The sequence below is a fragment of the Dipodomys merriami genome, unplaced genomic scaffold, assembly GCF_024711535.1.
Source record: "Dipodomys merriami isolate MVZ:Mamm:240054 unplaced genomic scaffold, mDipMer1.0.p SCAF_104, whole genome shotgun sequence".
Classification (NCBI taxonomy): Eukaryota; Metazoa; Chordata; class Mammalia; order Rodentia; family Heteromyidae; genus Dipodomys; species Dipodomys merriami.
The window spans coordinates 3,039,390-3,061,647 of NW_027202316.1; the positions used below are offsets into that span (position 1 = coordinate 3,039,390).

At 38.1% G+C, this 22,258-nt stretch overlaps 1 protein-coding gene across 10 annotated transcripts in view; it reads right to left on the reverse strand.

The window, feature by feature from the left end:
* The window catches only part of Sugct (succinyl-CoA:glutarate-CoA transferase), a 602,475-nt gene that overhangs the window by 460,621 nt on the left and 119,596 nt on the right, over window positions 1–22,258 (reverse strand). For all 10 annotated transcript variants that reach the window (XM_069998316.1, XM_069998332.1, XM_069998322.1 and 7 more), the window contains exon 9: window positions 15,073–15,168. In XM_069998316.1, the coding sequence (XP_069854417.1) occupies window positions 15,073–15,168 (96 nt within the window). The remainder of the gene's footprint in view (window positions 1–15,072; window positions 15,169–22,258) is intronic.

The following is a 22,258-nucleotide window of genomic DNA, read 5'->3' on the forward strand; positions in this document are numbered from 1 at the left end:
TATATAGACAGATTACTTTGACATTCACAACATGTTATCTTCATACAACACCAACCCCCTCTCTTTCCACTCCTTCTTCCACAGACTGCCACATAACCCCAGCAAGGCCTGTGTCAAGTCAGGTCTCATGCTTCCTCTGCACTTAGCAACTTTCTCTTAATTTTTAGGTTAAATCCTCAATTGCCACTTAACAGATTCAATACACACAGAGCTCAATTTTCTGGCCCCCACATTAACACAACACCTCAATGCACCATTATATTTGCTGAACAAACCTCAGATTCTTCAGCAATCTACACAGTAACACCATTATAAGTTTTGTTCCCTACCCCCTGGCTTCTTTGAACTAGGACTGAACTTAACTAATTTGACTCCTACAAGAGGAACAAGAATGACATAGTAGAGAGAAAAAAAGGAACAACACACACCCCTCTGACTGTTTTATGAGTGTTTTTTAAGCAAGTAACAAAAAATATATATTAACATAAAGACTAAAAAATCCAATGTATATTCTGTGATAGGAAACCTGAATTTGTTTTTTAAAACACATAATGTTCATAATTTTTTTTGGTTGTTCGTGGGCCTTGAACTCTGGGCTTGGATGCTGTCTTTGCACTCTTCAGTTCAAGGCAAGCGCTCTACCGCTTGAGCCACAGAGCCACTTCCGGTTTTCTAGTGGTTTATTGGAGATACGAGTCTCACAGACTTTCCTGCCCAGGCTGGTTTTGAACCGAAATCCTAAGATCTCAGCCTCCTGAGTAGCTAGGATTACAGGCGTGAGCCACTGGCACCAGCTGTTCATAATTTTTTTAATAATTTATATTCCCTTCTATTTGAGACAGCACCATACAGAGGTGGTACTACATTGGTATCTCTAGTATTCATCTTCAAGAGGATATTACTCAATAAAAGCACAGTTCTGCTTATGGCAAAAGTGCAAAGACCCTAACTAAGATGTCTTCAGGATGATAGGCATCTTCAGAATTCTTTACAGTATCTTTCTGAGTCTGGACAGCTGCAAACCAAGCATTGTTAAAATGACTGCAAAGTGTGAGCATTGTAGTTATTGAAAGCCTAGAAAAATGATAAGCATCATCCCAGTGCAGTAAAAAACAATAAAGTCCAGGCATTTCTGTTCTCCAAATAAAAAAGTCAGTGTGTTTCTCTTTAGAAACAATGATTAAATTGGTGATTAAGATCCTGAGTGCCAGTCTATGATACATCTATACTGACAGGAATAACAGTGCTAACATTTCTATGTGTTAGGTCACCACTAATAACATGGGGGGGGGGGGCGGATTTCATTGAGAATTCCAAGGTAGGTTGTAAGAACATCTCTCCAAACTGTTGTCCCTAGTCCTCCATGATCTTAACTGTCTGTACCCTTTGACTCACTTCTCCCTCTGGGACACATTTGCCAGACAGAGAACATGCAAGTCCTCTTCATGACTTGGATAAGAATGAGAGCTCTTATTATAGCTGGTCTGAAAAACAGAGTTCACAGAGTTTCCTGGCTAGATGCAGAAATTGGCCATATCAGCTATAGACAGCTGAGTGTGCTAAACCAAGTGCCAGACTCTGTGCCATGTATGTTCTATGGACTGTCTTACTGAGGTGATATCATGACTCTTGATGCAGTCAGTGTCATCCTTAGTATTTATTGAAGAATCTCAATGGAATGAAGGACCTCTGATTCCAAAGTAAATCCATATACCTTCTCAGGCCATGTCTGTAGCCTGAGCAGCAACAGTTACAAAGGAAAGAGGAAAAAAAACAACAATAAAATGAACATCATGGAAAACTATGCCACAAGAAGTATAGACTGTGGCAGTGATTAGGAAGGCACATATTTCTTGTGGTTGAATTCTATTTGAATAAAGCTGAATTTTATCTTAAAAAAAATCTGAAACAGAAAATAGAGGTGTGGCTTAAGTGGTACAGTGACAACCTTGAGAGGGGAAAACAGCCAAGCAAGAACATGGAGCCTTGAGTTCAAACGCCAGTACTGCACAAAAGAAAACATGACAAAACAAAACCTTCTGCAATAATACAATAATTGAACCTTACTGTCAGAGATTATTTTCTAAGAAAAGCTATATTCCCTGACGAGTATTTTAGCCTCTGCTTTTGCTTTTTCTGTTGACAATTCAATCAGGAATGAACAACTTATTAAAGTTCCTCACCCCCTATAATTTATACACTTCCTTAAAAAAAGGAAACTGAATTTTATGCGAATGGCCAATAGACATATGAAGAAATGCTCAACTTCTCTAACCATATAAGAAATGCAAATCAAAACAACATCGAGATTCCACCTCACCCCAGTTAGAATGGCTCTAGAATCAAGAAATCTAATAACAACAGATGTTGGAGGGGATGTGGCCAAAAGGGAACCCTACTGCATTGTTGGTGGGAAAGTAAACTTGTTCAACCACTTTGGAAAGCAGTATGGAGGTTCCTCAAAAGACTCCATATAGCCGGGCGCTGGTGGCTCACGCCTGTAATCCTAGCTACTCAGGAGGCTGAGATCTGAGGATCGCGGTTCAAAGCCAGCCCGGGCAGGAGAGACCGTGAGACTCCTATCTCCAATAAACCACCAGAAAACCGGAAGTGGCGCTGTAGCTCAAGTGGTAGAGCGCTCACCTTGAGCTGAAGAGCTGAGGGACAGCGCCCAGGCCCAGAGTTCAAGCCCCACGACCGACAAAAAAAAAAAAAAAGACTCCACATAGAGCTCCCCTATGACCCAGCAATCCCACTTTTGGGCATTTACCCAAATGATCACAAACAAGACCATACTAAAGCTACCAGCACAACTATGTTTATCGTAGCATTATTTACCATAGCTAAGATATGGAACCAACCCAGATGCCCCTCAGTAGATGAATGGATCAAGAAAATGTGGTATATTTATATAATGGAATTTTATTTCTCCATCAGAAAGATTGGCATCACCCCATTTGTTAGGAAATGGAAAGACTTGGAAAAAATTATATTAAATGAAGTAAGCCAAGCCCAAAGAAACATAGGTCCCATGGTTTCCCTTATTTGCAATAACTAGTATATGTCTAGGAGAAGCAGAAAAGGTTAAAAGCTATGTACATATGACCATATAAGATGATGTTAAGTGAAATGAACCCCAAGATAGGGATACAAGTGGTTTTATCTTCATTGCTGTTGTTTTTAACATACTTAAAATGTACTAAGTGGGGTTTTTGTTCTTTTGTATGTTCTTCCTTCATGGTATAACCCCTGTTTTCACAGTATTTGATTCCAGTGCCCTGCATCTTGTATATACATTTTCTAATTTGGGGAGGGGAAGGGAAATAACAAAATGCTGAAATAAGGATACAGGTTGACCCATTGTAACAATGAGATGTACAAGACACTATGTTGAAAGTGAACTTTACAACTTGGGGGGGAGGGAGGAGTTGGGGAGGTGGGGAGGGAAGAGTTGGTAGAGGAAAAACAAAGGAGGAGGTAACAATGCTAGATAGGACATTTACTCATTACCCTAATCAAGTAACTGTAACCCCTCTGTACAGTATTTTTACAATAAAAAACATATAAATAAATAACTAAATAATACAGTTCTTCAAATGAACAAAATTGAGATTCTACCTCACCCTAATTAGAATGGCTATAATCAAGAAATCTAGTAACAACAGATGCTAGCGGGGATGTGGACAGAAGGGAACCTTACTGTATTGTTGGTGGGAGTGTAAACTTGTTCAACCACTCTGGAAAGCAGTATGGAGGTTCCTCAAAAGACTCCACATAGAGCTGCCCTATGACCCAGCAATCCCACTTTTGGGCATTTACCCAAACAATCATAAACAAGGCCACACTAAAGCTAGCAGCACAACTATGTTTATCACAGCATTATTCACCATAGCTAAGATATGGAACCAACACAGATGCCCCTCAGTAGATTAATCGATCAAGAAAATGTGGTATATATACACAATGGAATTCTATGCCTTCATCAGAAAGAATGACATTGCCCCATTTGTTAGGAAATGGAAAGACTTCGAAAAAATTATATTGAGTGAAGGAAGCCAGACCCAAAGAAACATAGGTCCCATGGTTTCTCTTATTTGCAATAACTAGTATATGTCTTAGATAAGCAAAATGGTCAGATAAGTTTATGTTAAGTGAAATGAACCCCAAGATAAGTATTCAAATGTTTTTTCTTTCTTGCGATTATTTCCAACATATTTATAAGATGATTTCTTTGTTGCTTTGTATGCCCCTCCCCCACGGTATAACCCCTGCTTTCACTGTATTTGATGTTGGTATAATTTGTGGAGGGGAAGAGAAAAACAAATTGTTTAAATAGGAATACAAGTGGACCCATTGCAACAATGAGATATACAAGACATTATGTGGAAAAACTAACTTCACAACTTTGGGGGGGAGGGGGGCGTGCAATGGGAAGGGATGGGAAGGAGAAAGGAGGAGGCAACTATGCTTGATAAGAAATGTACTCATGGGGCTGGGAAGGTGGCTCAGTGGTAGAGCGCTTGTCTTGTATGCCTGAAGCCCTGGGTTCGATTCCTCAGCACCACATAAGCAAAAAGAAAAAAGCCGGAAGTGGCGCTGTGGCTCAAGTGGTAGAGCACTAGCCTTGAGCTGAAGAGCTGAGGGACAGCGCCCAGGCTCAGAGTTCAGACCCCACAACCGGACACAAAAAAAAAAGAAAAAAGAAAAAAAGAAATATACTCATTATCTTGCCCATATAATTGTAACTCCTCTCTACGGTATTCTCACAATAAAAAAAATAATAAAAAAAGAAATGTACTCATTACCTTGCCCATATAATTGTAACCTCTCTGTACGGTATTTTTACAATAAAATTTTAAAAAAGAAGATGTGGTATATATACATATATATATTCTATGCCTCCATCAGAAAGACTGACACTTGGAAAAAATTATATTAAGTGAAGTAAGCCAGGCCCAAAGAAACATAGGTCCCTTATTTGCAATAACTAGTATATGTCTAGGACAAGCAGAAAAGGTCTAAAGCTATGTACATATGACCATATAACCTGATGCTAAGGGAAATGAACCCCAAGATAAGGACACATAGATTTTATCTTTCTTGTTGTTAATTTTAATGTACTTAATGTGATTTTTTTTGTTTCTTTTGTATGTTCTTTCCCCACGGTACAACCCCTGTTGTCACTGTATTTGATACCAGTGTCCTGCATCTTAGATATACATTTTTCTAATTTGGGGAGGGGAACGAGAATAACAAAATGCTGAAATAAGGATAAAGGATGACCCATTGTAACAACGAGATGTACAAGACACTATGTTGAAAACAAAAAAGAACTTTACAACTTTGCAGGAGGGTAGGGGGAGGGAGGAGTTGGGGAGGTAGGGAGGAAAGGGATGGTAAGGGAAAAGCAAAGGAGAGGGTAACAATGCTAGATAGGAAATGGACTCATTACCTTTTTCTTGTAACTGTAACCCCTCCATACAGTATCTTTACAATAAAAAATATATTTTAAAAAAGAAAATTGAATTTTAGTAAAATGCTGTAAAATGAATTCTGATCCTAGTTATCATCTCATAATAAATAACACTAGGAAAAGGTTTCTTTAGCTTATAAGAAAATACCCCAGTTGCAATAATTATTTTGAGCAAAAGAAAATGATGTGTAAGCGAAAATTATATTGTTTTCACATCAATAAGAATATGTTTCATGACTGAAATCAGGCAAATTGAACACTTTTAATTCATTTAGCAATATATTCTATGATGCAAATAGCCCTTCCAACATCCAGAAGAGGAAAAACATTCATATACACATCACACATGTTCTCTCTCTCCTCTCTCTCCTCTCTCTCTCTCTCTCTCTCTCTCTCTCTCTCTCACACACACACACACACACACACACACACACACACACACACACACCTGCTACTTTATGACTTGTTTTTACCCTAGTTAACTGAAACAGGTGAAAAACCACATCAGACTCAAAGGGAAGAGAGTTGTGCAAAAGGCTGATTTATTTTTCAAGACCTAACTTTTCTCAAGCTGGGCATCCAACAAAAAATTAGATCTTCTAAAGCACAGTCTTTAACCTTTTCACCCCCTCTTTTCTAATATTCAGACCTACCCAGTGGTTAACAGGCCCTTTCCTGGAGACCTTTTCCTTCTCTGGAAATATATCATCTCCTTAGGGATATTAGTTTACCTGTAAATGTCTTTAAATTCATCTTCACGACTGAAACTAACTCCCTACAAGATTACATTTGAGACAATTTGGTTTTTTTCTAAGAAGACTCTGTCTTCTTTACAACACTACCCTGAGACACCCCAATGGCTTAGCACTTCCTCCAACAATTAGAGGTTGATACTAATTTCAGGATACAACCTTGCTTCCTTTCTGCTCTCTGATAATTTCTACAGAGATGAAACCTGCACATTTACTCTGTGATGCTGTGCTGGGCAGCTTGGGGTGCAGTTCTCTCATTGAGGGAGTCAGAGCATCAGCAGACTCTCCTGTGTGGAGGTTACATAATGATACACTAACTCATGCAACAGGGGCTTGAAGGAGGGACAGAGAATAGGCAAGAGTGCTAATTCAACGAAATGAAAATCATTTCCAGGAACCTCTACAAGCACTTTGGATGGAAGAGAAAGGTAATTTTACCTTAAATAACTAATGTGGGATTTGGTAGCCCTAAGGGTAGGGTGGAAATCATCTAAGAATGTGATCACATCCAGGGATTCTAACAAGTCCTGACTGGAGAAAAAAAAAAAAAAAATCACATTCCGTTACCAGGTTACAAGAGTGCCATCTAGTGGATTCACATTGGAATGACAAAACAGGGATTCAAATGCATTAGAGCAAGTCTAACATGACAAAAAAAAAATCACCTTGGAACCTTGTTAAAACTACACATTCAGTTCAGAAAACAAGACAGAATCACATTTCAGGCATTGCCACTTCTCCCAGTTCATGGACAAATCAGAGGGGCCTGGAAATAAAGCATTTACACCTGCCTTACCCTCAGAAGAGAACAGGGAAAGGACATCTAAGAATTTCCAGGTTAAAAAAAAAAAAGGTCAGATAAACTAGGTACAGTGGCTCATGTCTGTAATCCTAGCTACTTGGAAAGCTGAGACAAGAAAGATCACAGTGTGAAGCCAACCTGGCCCAAAAGTTTGCAAGACTCCATCTCGGATGTGGTTCATAGGCCTGTTATCTCAGCTAGGTGGGAAATGTAAAATAGGAATATCATGGTCCAGACATAATCCTGGGCAAAAGGCAAGCTATCTGAAAAATAATCAATGCAAAAGTAAGATGAGGAGATTCACTTTCCCAGCAAGTGTGAAGTTCTGAATTCAAACTACAGCAACGAAAACAGTCAAAGTGATGTTCTTTTTCTTAAGTTCTTATTTTCCTAGCCCCACTGTGCATTCATTCCTATCTGAGGAATCCCAGATGTCCCATCTCCAGTCTGAGCAGGGCCCATGCAGGAGTATTCTTTTCCTAAATGCAAGGAGCACATGTAAAAAGGAAAAGAATATAGTCATATTTATCCATACTTTTATAATTTGTTCAACTTTCCTACCATCTTTTGGGTTTACTTTCATTTCCTTCTCTTTCATTTTATTTGCCTCATCATGAATGATACTTCTTTGTAGGTATTGGGGGTCTTATACATGGTAGACAAGCCCTCTACCACTGAGCCACATCCAACTACACCCAGAGTGCAACTGAATTATAATAGTAAATTGTCCTAATACAGAACTGTTTTTCTCCTCCAGGGAATTGGTAACTGAGCAACAACTGTCAAAATACATAATTTGTGCTAAGCACAGTTACTCAGTATGTCAATATGATTTTTGAGTCGGATACCCCTAAGAGCAAAATAGGATGTATAAATACATTTAAACACAAGAGGTTTTAGAACCTAGGCCTTTGTGATTTATTTGAGCCCGACTTGACCTCCACACAAAGCCACCAAACTAGCCTATTAGCTGTGAGTTCCATAGTGGAGCCCTGTCAGGTCACACAACAACTCCTCCTGCCTGTCTCTTTTCTCTGCTACAGCAGAACCTTTGATTTGGTTCTAGGTCGATGGCTCTAGAGTACAAAAGATGGAGAAAGCAGAGAAATTGGTCTTTCTGCTCCAAAACATACACAAGCATATTCAAAACCTACTTTGTAGTCCAGTAGCATTCTTTAGCACAAGTCATTGTTCTAAGGCAAGAACAGAAAAGGTTCTCATTGAAAGAGGTTTGGACTATCTGGAGCTGGGCCTGATTGAAAGGGAGTTGGTAGATGTGCCTACCTGGTTCAGCTGTAGTGTGCATCTCCATTAGTAATGTACTGTAAGTACTGTTTCTCGCATCTAAAATACTCTTTCCCACCCAAATTCCTCCCCTAGCCTACAAACCTCACAGAAATGCCACTTGAAGACCATAAACCATGGGTTTCATAATAACCAACAGTACCCCCCATATTCCTATACTGGCATTGTTCTCATTGAATTCACAGACAGACATAGAGCTGATTCTCTGTAACTTGACTTAATTATAATTCTAATGTATTTTTAACATATGCAATCAAAAGAGTCATACATCCTGATTTCCTGAAGGAAATTTGCTCTTAAGTCATAATTAAGGATCCTTGTGATGTGTAAACAACAGAATTGTTTATAACTCTTCAATTGCTCTTGGCAGTTCTCAAGGGGGTTTTACATAGAGGAAAATGTCACATAGTTCTTCCTCAAGAGGAAGATGAAGAGAGAGAGAAAAACTAAACACTCAGCACTGTATCATCTGCCTATACATTGTGGTAGGCGCTTTCTTTAGAATCTCAGTTATACCACTTACTGGTGACCTTGCAAAACTTAGCTCAACAGTTTCCTCAAGTGAAAGTGAGAGTAGCAGCAAAACCTATTTCAAGGTTTGTTGCAAGGGCTCAGTTGATAAAGTATTTAATAACTAGCATTAATGTTATCTCTGATGGTTATCATGATTATAATTAGCATATTACTAAGATTAATAATTAACATTCTCATTTATCTATCAATTTGTGTGTATGTTGAAAATGGAAGCAAAACAGATAAAAATCCTAGAGATGCTGAGCTTAAGACTTACACACATTGTCTTTCATCATCTTTCCTTCTTTACCACTCAGTGAAATGAAAATAAGAGATTGCAGCTGTCAATTGCAGGCAAATAATGATTTTCAAAAATCAAAAGATTTTGAATAGGCATACATGCATTTGTTGTCTAAGCAATCCCCATTACATTTCCTAATTTTTCTCAAGACTAGGAATTTTGTTTTAAAGAATGTCAAACTTTTTCTAAAGAGAAGCCCCCAAGGGAACAGAAGTTGGCATATCTGCCCTAAATTTATCTGCCTCTTAGACTGTCTAATGACCTAATTTCTAAGAATTGCAGTGAAGTCCTTGCTACTTGGATTCAAAGTAACCAAGACTTATTTTACAAAGGACTTCATTTTGTCTTAGCCAGAATTGTGAATTTTTAAGAATCCAGGTACCCACAAGCTTTGGAGCAGATGTGCAAAAGATGTCTGTCAAACACCTTTAGGACATAAAAGGTAGGGGGATTTTCAAATTATTCATGCTTAAATTTACCAGGAATTCCACTTTTTAATATTATAAATTGTCAGTGTTTGTTATTTAAGTTTGCAAAAACTTCTGAAGTGCATTCTAATGCATTTTCTATCACCTGGCTCTTTAGCTCCCACTAAAGGGTTTTGGGTGTTATTGTTTTGCATAAATAAACATTAGCAAAGTTCATCTAGTTGGTACACATTGAGTAGTACATATCTATAATTCTAGATATTCTGGAGGCTTAGATAAGGGAATTAGGGTCAAAGCCAGGTGAGTGGACAAATCTAAGTAACCAGCAAAAATAATAGCAGAAGTGGAAGTACGGCTCATGTGATACAGTGTCAGCCTTAAATTAAAAGGTCCAACAAGAATGGAAGGCCCTTAGTTAAAATCCCAGTACTAAAGAGGAAATAAAAAGTTCACTTCACTGCTAATAAGAATAAGCATAAAAAATAAGTTTTAAGTATGAAGAACAGATTTTTACCACAATTTCTTAGCTCTCAACAAAGAAAGTCTGTATGCTTTGCAGAGATTAGATCCCACCTTTTGGGCCTCTGAGAGATTACTCCTGAAAATCATTTTTCCTATATTTCATTTTGTGAGTTATGACTTTAAGCTGAATTTCAATGAACTATTTTAAATAGTTCAGTAAACCTATAACAACTCTACATGATTTCCAAACAATATTTCTTTTAATAATGCTACATTTGGGCAATCACTAAACCCTACAATTTCAGAGAAAGATCGATAAGGTTTTTAAAGCAAAAATACCTCCACATGTTGCCCTCTTTCTTCTTTTAAGAACAAGAGTGAAACTAAAATTTTCATTACATTTAAGAAAGAACTTCAGCCATGTTTCCTTAGTTACTCTGCCCTTAAGTTTCCATGGACATTCTCAATGGCACTGCTTCTTACTTACAAAGCTACAAAAATTAGGTTCAGCTTCAGACATAATAAAAGATGCCTGGAGAGCCTAAAACATTTAGCACTACTATCTTACTTAACTCCTTGAAGCCTGTCTTCCTCCAAAGCTCATAACCTGTCAGCTACTCAAACCCTCAAATCAAGGATTTAAAATCAAGGACTCATTTCTTTCTCAATGGAGCTTTACTAACTAAAAGTTTAATCAAGAAATTGTTTACTTGATTCATTAAGAATCATATAAGAGCAATGAATTAAAACTTCAATCGGGGGAAAATGAACCTGTTCCATAGCTCAGACTTCAAATATACTTTCATTTCTAGGTCACTTATAATTCTTGTACCTTCTAGAATTATAACAGATATCATTTGTCAAAGAGATAATGGAACTGGAAACAGATTAGAAGAATTGCTCTATCTGCTAAAGAAATAGAGATTATACATTACTCTGTATCAAGGAGTGAAAAGAACTTCTAGTTTTGATGTAGTAGATAGATTAAAGCCATCATTCTAATTTAAGCTAGGACATAAAAGATCTCCTTGTGCGGAGGAGGAGTGTCATTGTACTGTAGTCCCTTTCATCTATTTAAAAGGAAAAAATGTGTGTGTGTTTGTGTGTGTAGAGATATATAAATTTGTCATAGATATATGGATAAGTATAGATCCACCACAGTTACACAGTATTATATGTTCAAAGGGAAATACATGATTATTGCCACTACATTTAGCAATGCATCTATCAAAGTCAATACACAACAAAATCATATATCTGTTTGAATTTCACCTTCACACTTCAGTAAGAGCCTCAGTATGATTTGGGGGGAGGGGGGGTAAGTGTATCTGTGTCTGTGTATCTGTGTGCCAGCCTTAAGGCTTTAACTCAGGGCCTGGGCACTGTCCCTTAGCTTTTTTGCTCAAGGCTAGCACTCTACCACTTGAGCCACAGATCCACTTCTGGCTTTTGGGTGGTTAATTGAGGATTAGAGTCTCACAGACTTTCCTGACTGGGCCCACCTCAGAACTCTGTCCTCAGGTTTCAGCCTCCTGTGTGGCTAGGATTACAGGCATAAACCAGTGGCACTTGGCTCAGAGTGACTTTTCATGTGAGTAAATCACATTCAAAAAGATAAATGTGAATTGTTTAAATTTTGACTGTTAAAAGAAGCCTTTCACAGTGATTTACAGGGAAAAAAAAGTTCTCAGTGTTACCTAATCTGCCATGAGTTGATGTTTTCACAGGAATGATAACCAAATATTGCACCTCCACAAATTTGGAATTTACTGACTGAACCTTTATAGTTAATTCTGCCAAATGTCCAGAAATAACAATGCACAGTCTTCTGCCCTACTGCTTAGTTGAATACAGACAAATTAAGCAAAGAATATATAATTTTATTTAATCATCCAAGTAGTTGTTTCCTTTAATCTATTGGCCTAGAAGTCATTTTAGAAGGAAAGCTTTGAAGAGATCACCATATGAGTTATCAGATTGTTTTAAGGAAAATTTCTCTTTGAAGGCTCCTCTTTTGAAAGGCTGGGAAGAACACAAAATGAACCACTCCACAATCCCACTCCTCCCAAACTCCTGAGTCTTGGTCTGCTGTTAAACTTTTACCTGTGAGGCACATATAAGCCACCCAGTAAATCCTAGTCAAATCTCTTTGGAAAGCTAGGTGCCAGTGAATGAAGGCTATAATCCTAGCTAATCAGGAGGCTGAGACCTGATGATTACAGCTCAAAGCCAGCCCAGGGAGGTGTAAAGGTGATGTGCAGAGGGGTTACAGTTACATAAGCAAGGTAATGAGTACATTTCTTCTTTATCCATGTTACCTACCCCTTCAATGAGACTCCAATTAGTCACCAGGAAAAGCTGGAAGTCAATCTGTGGCTCAAGTAGTAGAGCACCATCCTTGAGATAAAGTGAAGGGCAGCACCTAGGCCCTGAGTCCAGGCCCCCAGTACCAGCAAAGAACGAAAGAAAGAAATATCCCTTTAAAGAAGCTTTTGTGATTTCAAAGGACTGAAGGCAGGGAGGAAGAGAAGGGAGGAGGGAAGAGAAGGGGAGAAGAAGGAACAAAAAAGAAAAAGATAGGAAGAGGGAAGGGAGATAGGAAGAGAGGAAGGAAGGAAGGAAGGAAGGAAGGAAGGGAGAGAGGGAGGGAGGGAGGGAGGAGGGAGGGAGGGTAAAAAGGAAAGAAAGAAAAATGTTGGCAGTCAAATAATAGAGGAGAGCCACACCAACAATCTGAGTGGTTAAGAATAAAGATAACTACTTTTCATAAATCTACATTCCAAGTTATACAAACTTCAAGACAGGTTTTAACAAGTAAGGAAAGTGAGCTGGGTACATTAACTCCTGAGATGATCAGGGTCTTCCATTATAGCTCAGCTCAAAACTCACATTGAAATTATACGCAAAGTTATAATTATACAAAACTGAATTATAATTATCTTGGCATTCACCCTTGAAAATAGTCCCCAAATCTATTTAAAAATTGAAAACAGACCAGGATATCTAGCTTATCTAGGACCCATCTTGCTATGCTAGCTTCATTCAGGTTAAATTTGCATTTATTTTTAAACATTATGCTGAACCAGTTCTCTACCAAGAGGAAACAAATTAAGTCTGGGCTCTTGACAAAGAACCCTGATAGATCTTTTATTTCCTATAGATAATGAAGCTGCAATTAACTAAAATCAAATAAGCACAGAATCCATTTAATATGACTCAGTTCAACCAAGAGAAAGACATTTTGTATCATTTACCTTCCAAAATAAAAGTTAAAGATTCTTTCCTTTCTTTTTACAAATAAGATTATATACAAGATAACAGAATTTTGGCATGGATGCCCACAAGAGATAGCTGAGGTCTTCAGAAAGCTTTTTAAAAAGACATTCTAGCTGGTAGCTCACACCTGTAATCCTAGCTACTCATGAGGCTAAGATCTGCTGATAGCAGTATAGAAACCACCCCAGGCGGACAAATCCAAAAGACTCTTAATTGCCAATTAATCACTAAGAAGCCAGAAGTGGAGCTGTGGCTCAAGTGGTGGAACACCACTTTGAGCAACAAAAGTTGCTTTGAACACCAGCCTTAAGCACAGTACCCAGGCACTGAGTTCAAGTCCCCATACCAACACACACACACACACACACACACACACACACACACACACACACACACACACACACACACACACACACACACACACACACACACACACACACACACACACACACACCACTCTAGCTAAGTCCCAGGGGCTCACATCTATAATTCTAGCTATTCAAGAAGCTGAGATCTGGAGGATCACAGTTGGAAACCATCCTGACCAGAGAAGTCTATGAGACCCCATCTCCAAAATAACCAGAAAAATGCCAGGCTAGAGGGATGGATCAAGCTTAGAAAGAGTGGATATCTTTTTTTAATGGTACTCTGGGTTAAACTTAGGTCCTCATGCTTGCTAGGCAGGTGCTTTGCCTTTCCAGCCACAAAGGTTTTTTTTTTCTTTCAGTTATTTTGGAGTAGACTGTCCTGGACCATGATCCTCCTATTCATGCTTACCACAGAGCTCTAATGATAGACATGCATCACTATGCCCAGCTATTGATTGAAATGAAAGCTTTACTATGTTTCTGGCTGTCCTTGAAGCAGTATCTTTTCCCTGGAGTAGCTAGTATTTCAGCTGGATTTTTTAAATAGTAAAGTAGCTTTGTACTTCTTTAAACTTAAAAGGATGCGTAATAGTGCTGAGAGGTTTCCTGGCAAATGGGAAACACTGACATCTATGATTGCCATCAAGAGCAGTAGCATTAAAATTACAAGTAACATTTACTCCTTCATTCCACAGATAGTTCAATGGTAGCAGGAAGAGGTACAACGATGTAAAAGACAAATCTGCTCTTGAGCTTATATAGTACAGTGTGCAAGATAAGGCCAATAAGTTAATAAATATAATATGATGTGAATGGTCTAAGCAAAGGTAAGGGCTTTGGAAGTAGTTGAGTGATTGTTTTTATTTTGCAAAGATCATAGTTTCTTCACATATTCATTCACACTAGCCAAAGTCCAGAATCTTGAAGGGTAAGTTTAGACATTTAATAAAGAACAGCAGCAACTGAACCATCTGTTTTGCTCCAAAAAGATCTGTCACACACAAATTTTCCTTTCACTCCAACCCTGTGAGAATATTATTGTCAGATGGAGAAGGTAGCATTCGTTTTATAACTGACATGGTAACAAATCATGCTTTCTAAAGTGGCTACAGTCCCTGCCTCTTTGGGGCAAAAAAAAAAAAATCACATGAGTCCAAAAGTCACTCACTTTCAGCAAGTTCCTTTGATCCATTTGAGCATCCTGTTTCTAATCTTCTTCTGATGAAGAAATGTGCAAAACACAGAATTTAAAGAGAACAACAGAACCTTGTTTTAACCAGACAGAGATACATTACAGAATGCCCTGGAGGGTTTTTGAAGAAATCCATTTCCCAAACTCAAATGGTACAAAACTGCAGATCCTAGCAACTCAAGACAAAATTTTATTCTTACCTGGTAAGGGACAATACTGCCATGAGCTGTACCCCAGCGTTTGGCTTCCTTTTGGCCAATAAGATAATTAGCAGCTATCTGGGTCAAACATGCCACCTACCAGAAAGAAAAGAACCAAAGTTTAAAAAGAGAGCGAGAAACAGTTTAGTTATACTCATAAACAAAATATTATCATATGAAAGTGATTTTACTTTATGTCATTGTAAAAGAAAAATAAACTATCCGAACAGATTTTTATTATTATCTTTTAGGAATTATACAAAGGAGTTGCCATTTAACAAAGCACTTTACAAATACAACATATTTTGATCAATGTCACCTCTTTCAACATTTTCACCCATGCCTTCCCTACCCATCCCTACCCTACCCACCACTACCCTTCCCTCAGTCTTCTTAATTTTGTGGTATATACATTGGCTTTTGTCTGAATTTTCTCCTTCTCTTTTTCATTCTAATCTACCCCTTTCCCTTTGACCCCCACTCAAAAAATACACATGTCTATATTCTTAAACAAAGAGTACTGTTACATTGTTGCATGAGAACTAAGTAATTATCTATTGAGAACTATATAAATGTAGTATAGACATTCAGCTTGTGAAAAGGTACCCAAGCAAAGGGCACCTTAGTCCAGCCTCGAGCATCAAAGCATCCAGCCTAGTAAACTGTATCAGCTACTGCTACAGGCCTTTCCCTCTCCAAAGTGTTGATATGTGCTTGCTTCTGTGGACCAGTAGCAGAGCTTGAACACAAGGCCTAGATGTTGTTCCATAGCTTTTGTACTCAAGATTGGTATAGTCTACCACTTGAGCCACAGTTCCTCTTCCAGTTTTTTGTTGATTAACTAGAAATAAAGAGTCTCACGGACTTTCCTGTGCTGACTGGTTTCGAACAACAATCATCAGATCTCAACCTCCTCAGTAGCTAGAATTATATGCATAAGCCACCAAAATCCAGGAGCCACATTCCTCTGAATTTCCCATTCCATGAAAAAGGGAACAAGAGTTAGCTTCTATTTTGTTTAGTTTAGTTTAGTCATGTTTTCTGTTACTTACTGCCCAAGCACTTTTGACATAATAAATCAAGATTTATTTGACTTTTTAAATAACTCATTAGTGAATCACCCTGATTGAATAAAAAATTACTGTGCCTCTACCCATTTGCTCCTTGCCCCATAGCCTTATCATTATTTTCATTTAGGTTTTGGAGCACTTTCTCCGTCATTAAAGGGGTCATCTAGAATCAGTGTAAACTTCTGAGTCTTGCAGTATTTTCATGAACAGATCAAGTTCAACTCTATATGAAAAGACCATGAGAAAAACCACTTGATTCCTTATGAGCTTTCATAAGTATTTATGTTCAGTGGACACCTATGATTCCAGGGTCCCAAATTGTGAAAAGGAGATGATTGAAAGATTTTCCATAGTTTTCAAGAAGGGGGAGGGGATCTACTTCTAGTTTCATTATATAATCATGATATAGCCTTAGCTCATTTTGACCTTTCTAGACTATCAGATGTGACTGGGAACAACCCAAATGAACAATTCAATCACACGTTTCAAATTGATACTGGCCCCTGAAACAACTCAAAGGTTGACTTTTTCCTCGCAGGGTCTGGTGCCACTGGTGCAACCTTTTCTTACCCTCTCACTGGCATGTCAGCTGCACCTCCTACAAGCATTACCATCAGGACTCACCCTGGATGAATCTCCTTGCTGGAACCTTTCTCCTTTCCTATATTCTGGGGATTTACACTCATTTTTATGTTCATTTACTGCTCTGTTGAAATTGGAACTGCCTTGTGGCAGCTGGTTCGGCTGTACTGCCCAGGTGGCAAAACTAATAAACTTTGAGTCATCCACTTCTGGACTTCCATCTGGTCTTGGGCATTTGAACCATGGAGCACTCCAGGGCTGCCTGGGGCTGCCTTGTGCTAATCACCATTTCACAGACCATTTTTGTGTCTTTCAAAATGGAAAATCAAAATAACATTTCATAGTTTAAATAAAATGCCAGGGATGGGAAGTACAGATTCATTATTTCTAGTTTGTCAACATGTAATTTCAGGCTTATGGTATCTAATTCAATTTCTTTGACCTTCAAATACATTATCTATAAGGTGCTAAGCATTTGAGCTAAACTGATAGTTTTCAAAAAAAATTCTGAAAAGTCAGAACTCTTGAATCAAATGAAATAATATGAGAATCCCTACTACATAAGCTGATAATAGCTCTGGGGTTTTGATAAAGCAACAGTGAAACCAGGCACCGGTGGCTCACACCTGTAATCCTAGCTACTCAGGAGGCTGAGATCTGAGGATCACGGTTCAAAGCCAGCCCAAGCAGGAAAGTCCGTGAGACTCTTATCTTGAATAAAACCACTAGAAAACCAGAAGTGGCACTGTGGCTCAAGCAGTAGAGTGCTTGCCTTGAGCTGAGGAGCGCAGGGACAGCACCCAAGCCCAGAGTTCAAGCCCCATGACTGACCAAAAAATAAAGCAACTGTAACTTCACTATGGGCAAAAAAAAAAGCAACTGTAACTTCACTATGGGCCATATAAACATAGAGAACAATGTGAAAGGGGGAATAGTTTTATATTTGCTTCCAAAGTCTACATTTCTGACCCTATTATTCCTCTTAACAATCTAGCAGGAATATAATAATCTTTTTCTCCGGATGTTCTTTCTGAATTTAAGGATGATTTCTCAAGTCTGAGATCATTTCCACAAGACAGATACCTGATTTGGGGGGGGGGGGACAGTACTTCAGTTTGAATTCAGGCCCTTGTACTGCCTAGGCAGGTACTCTACCATTTGAGCCATAATCGTTTTGCTTTAGTTTTCAGATAAGGTTCGTTACCTTTTGGCCCAGGCCAGCCTGGATTCAAATCATGCTACCTGTACCTCCTGTATAGCTAGTGGTCTTGTTAAACTTGTGCCAGGCTGGTCTTGAACTATAACCCTCCTATTTCTGCCTCCCAAGTAGCTGAGATGTCAGGCATGAACTACCATGTCTGGCCCTGTGAAATACTTTCTTGATCTAGCTACATTGTACTCATTTTTATTTTTATTTTCCTTTCAAAGTAATACTGCTGAAAGTCACTCTCTAATAAGCTCTGTCAGTGGCAACAAATCCAAATAAGTAAAGATAATTCCTTACAACCAATTAATCACAAGGGGTTAGTTATTTCTATTATTTTGCTTTGAAGTTAATTAATGGTTAATAGACCAACATCAGCAAGACTACATAAGGTAGTGAATTGCTGATAATAACAAATTAATTTGTAAATCATAGAATGACATGAGACACTTGCCAAGGAGAGGCAAGAGTTATCAATCTACCATCTTATTTGTTCTTTTCGATTTTCAATTCCTATGTTTTTGACACTGTCCCACTTAGAGTGAGTTAGAACAAAGGGTCAGCCCTTATCTTTCAAACTGTTTCTAAATGAAAGACCATACCCATCTCCTCCCTACAGCGATAATTAAAACCAAAAAAAGAAAAGAAACCATTTCAGAATTAGCAGGCTCTCACTTGGCAGAAGGGTTAAATAAGATTTTAAGCCAGCTACCATCAAAAAACAAAGTGTGATTTGTTGGTAGCTACTCCAAAGCAGTTAGGAGGGGAAAAGGAATTCTATTTTAAAAAGAGAGCAACAGGGATAAACTTAGCAACTCAATGTTTAAAGAAGGCATTACAAATCTGAAAGTAATCTACTGTTTATAAGGATATATTTTAAGGGAGGAGAGGGGGGAGAAAGTCAACAGCTATGACGTGATTATGTATAAAAAATCAGAGGTTTCTTGAGCAATTAATTACAAATTTTCCACAAATTAAAAGAATGCAGGATGTGACTTTTAGGTTAATAACTACATACTACATATCCATTCTAAATATTGCATTAGATCATTACTTTCATCCCCTAAACTTAGGCTCATTATTTCATCAAGTGGATGCTATATAATTTACTCAAAATGTTGCCTTTACATGGATTCATCTTTTTTTAAAAAAGCTAACTTTGGCTTAATAATAATCATTCTGCATCAAAACTATTATTTTAGATAACATATAAGGTCTTTGTATCTAACCAAAGAACCAATGGGGTGGTCAAAGTAGATTTCAAAGGGCCCAGCCCTTATAAGCTGGAGGAAGATGTTCAGTTATTTTACAAAGCAGCTTCACAGTGTCTCTTATCACTTGACCACATGCTTGTTTCGCTTCCTCCGAACAATCAAGTTGCAGTAATAAAATCCTCATTAAGGAAAATGAGTTTGAGGGTGAAACAGGAAAATCTAGACAAGAATTGTGGCCCATTGCATAAGAACATTTCACTTTCCCCAAGAGTAGCATGCATATACAGACACACATTCTGGCCTCCAACTAAGTTAGACCAAGCACCAGCCATGCAACCATGCTCCTACCCCTATCTCTACCCTTTCTTCAAATTCATTTTAACATCAACTTTTACATTAAGCTTCAATAACCGAGATATCACCCAGATAAGAAAGTATTTTGCTTGACTTTGAATAAATACAGTATCTTCATTTACCTAATGCCTGAAGTTCTTTCAAAGTCTGCCTTGTCCTATGATTAGAATTCTCTAAGATGTCAAAGTGAAAACATACTAAATTCTTCCTACACCTAGATGTGCATCAAAATTACCCACAGAATTCTTAGACCCTCACAGTAGAACTACTGAATCAAATCCTCCAGGGAAAGAACTTAGAAGAAATAATTTAACCAGTATAACATTAGTTATAATGTAGGTTAGCAGAAAAACAGGCAGGGTATTGTAGCCAATAGTTCACAGATGGTAGAATAAGCTGAAAAAACCGGCCTGACAATGAAATGAGGATGGAGGCTACAAAAGGCAAGAAGAACTAACAAATGAAGAAATAAGGACAGAGTAGTAAATCTTTGGTGTTATAACCTTAAAGAAACAGAAAGGCGACTCACCAATCAAAGGGACTTCAATTGTCACTATTTAACCCAAGGCCAAACTCTATAAGGAAGAAGACAGCCAAGATGGCAGACATGGACTAAACTACCATTTTCCCTGTGGTTGTCTATGCCACGTACTCTCTATCTCTGACATATTTCTTATCTAATAAACCTTTTGATCACTAGGTTTGAGTTTTTCCTGAATTCTTCTCAACAGATTCAAGATCTGAGGTCATTTAGCTGCCCAAAACTTTCTGATAATATATTCAGCACATTGGCTTGGAAAGTAGGGATTAAGTAAGTCTTTCTCTGACTTGGATCCATCAAATGGTTAGAATTACATATAAGATTTGAGAATCAAAAACATCCAATCAAAGTCCTTCATATTACATGTAAAGAAGTAAAGGAGCAGACAAGGGAATGATTTACCTGAAGTCAGTTAGTTGGTTAGCCATTCAAACTATATTGCTGTCCCCAGTATATAATTGTATCTTCTCCCACTCTTCTTTTTTAAATTAGGTGTTCTTTATATTATGTGCTATATGTTCTTGATCCATTCTTATAGCATCTAACTCAAAATTTGAATCCTAAAATTCTTTAATGAGTGAAAAGAGCAATTAATACTTATACAAATACAGAATGTGATATGTGAATGCTTTATGTTAGAAACAAAGTATAAATAAAGAAATGAAGAATATATAATATAGCCTCTCTTTGGACTTAAGAGTAGTAAAGAAGATATCTCAAAAGTTATAGGTACCTGCCATGGGAAGAGGAGGTGAAAAGATAACTTTAAAAACAAAATGAATTAAGTGGGAAATCTCTAAGGCACCAGAGCTTAACAAAAGGGGAGAAAGGAGGGAGTGAAGGCAGACCAATGCAATTGAAACTTGGTAAAAGAGAGAGAGAGAGAGAGAGAGAGAGAGAGAGAGAGAGAGAGAGAGAGAGAGAGAGAGAGAGAGAGAGAGAGAGAGAGAGAGAGAGAGAGAGAATAAAATTAGAGAGGCTGACAAAAGTAGATCACACCAGTTCATGTAGGTCACAGTAAGGACTCATTCTTTGCACATTGTCCAGATGTGCACCTGATAAGGCTTCCCACTGCATTTGCAGTCATACTCAAAGAATAAAAAAGATCCAAGAGAGAAAAAGGACATTAATGAATTCTGTGAGGATACAGGCATATTGTGATAGCTCATATTAAGTTGGTGGAAGGAGATTAGGAAAAATACTTGAGCTTAGATGTATTTAAGAGAAAATATAGACAGAATACATAAAAGATTACACAAGAAGCCAGGCACCAGTAGCTCACACCTGTAATCTTAGCTCCTCCAGTCTAAAATCTGAGGATCACAAGTTCAAAGCCAGCCTGGGCAGGAAAGTCCATGAGACTCTTATCTCTAATTAACCACCAGAAAACTGGAAGTGGTACTGTGGTTCCAACTGGTAGAGTTCTAGTCTTGAGCAAAAAAGTTCAGGGACAGCACCCAGGCCCTGAGTTCAAGCCCCACAGATGACCCCCCCAAAAAAAGATTAAATGGAGAAATGATGACAGAATAGTGAGGAAAATGGGGAAGACCACACATGACCCCCATGTTCTGTCAGAATATTTTATCAATTCATAATAGTATTAACAGAAATAATAAGATCAGATCAGAGGAATTGAAGAGGAAAGAAAATATCTGAGATGCCTGTGAGAGGAACAGTTGGGCTAAGTTCATCAGCATATAGTTCATGTCTGTAATCCTAGCTACTTAGAAGGCTGATATCTGAGGATCATGGTTTGAAGCCAGCCTGGGCAATAAACTACCAAAAAGCCAGAAGTAGAGCTGTGGCTCAAGTAGTAAAGTACTCCTGAGCAAAAGAACCTCAAGGACAGCAACCAGACCCTGAGTTCAAGCCCTAAGACTTGCACAGAAGAAGAGAGAAGAAAGGAGAAAGAAGAGAGGAGATGGGAAGGGATGGGAAGGGGAAACAAAGGAGGAGTCAACAATGCTTGGTAAGAAATGTACTCATTACCTTGCCCATGTAATTGTAACCTCTCTGTATGGTATTTTCACAAAAGAAAGAAAAAGAAAGACAGAAAGACAGAAAGACAGAAAGACAGAAAGACAGAAAGAAAGACAGAAAGACAGAAAGAAAGACAGAAAGAAAGAAAGAAAGAAAGAAAGAAAGAAAGAAAGAAAGAAAGAAAGAAAGAAAGAAAGAAAGAAAGAAAGAAAGAAAGAAAGAAAGGGAGGGAGAGAGAAAG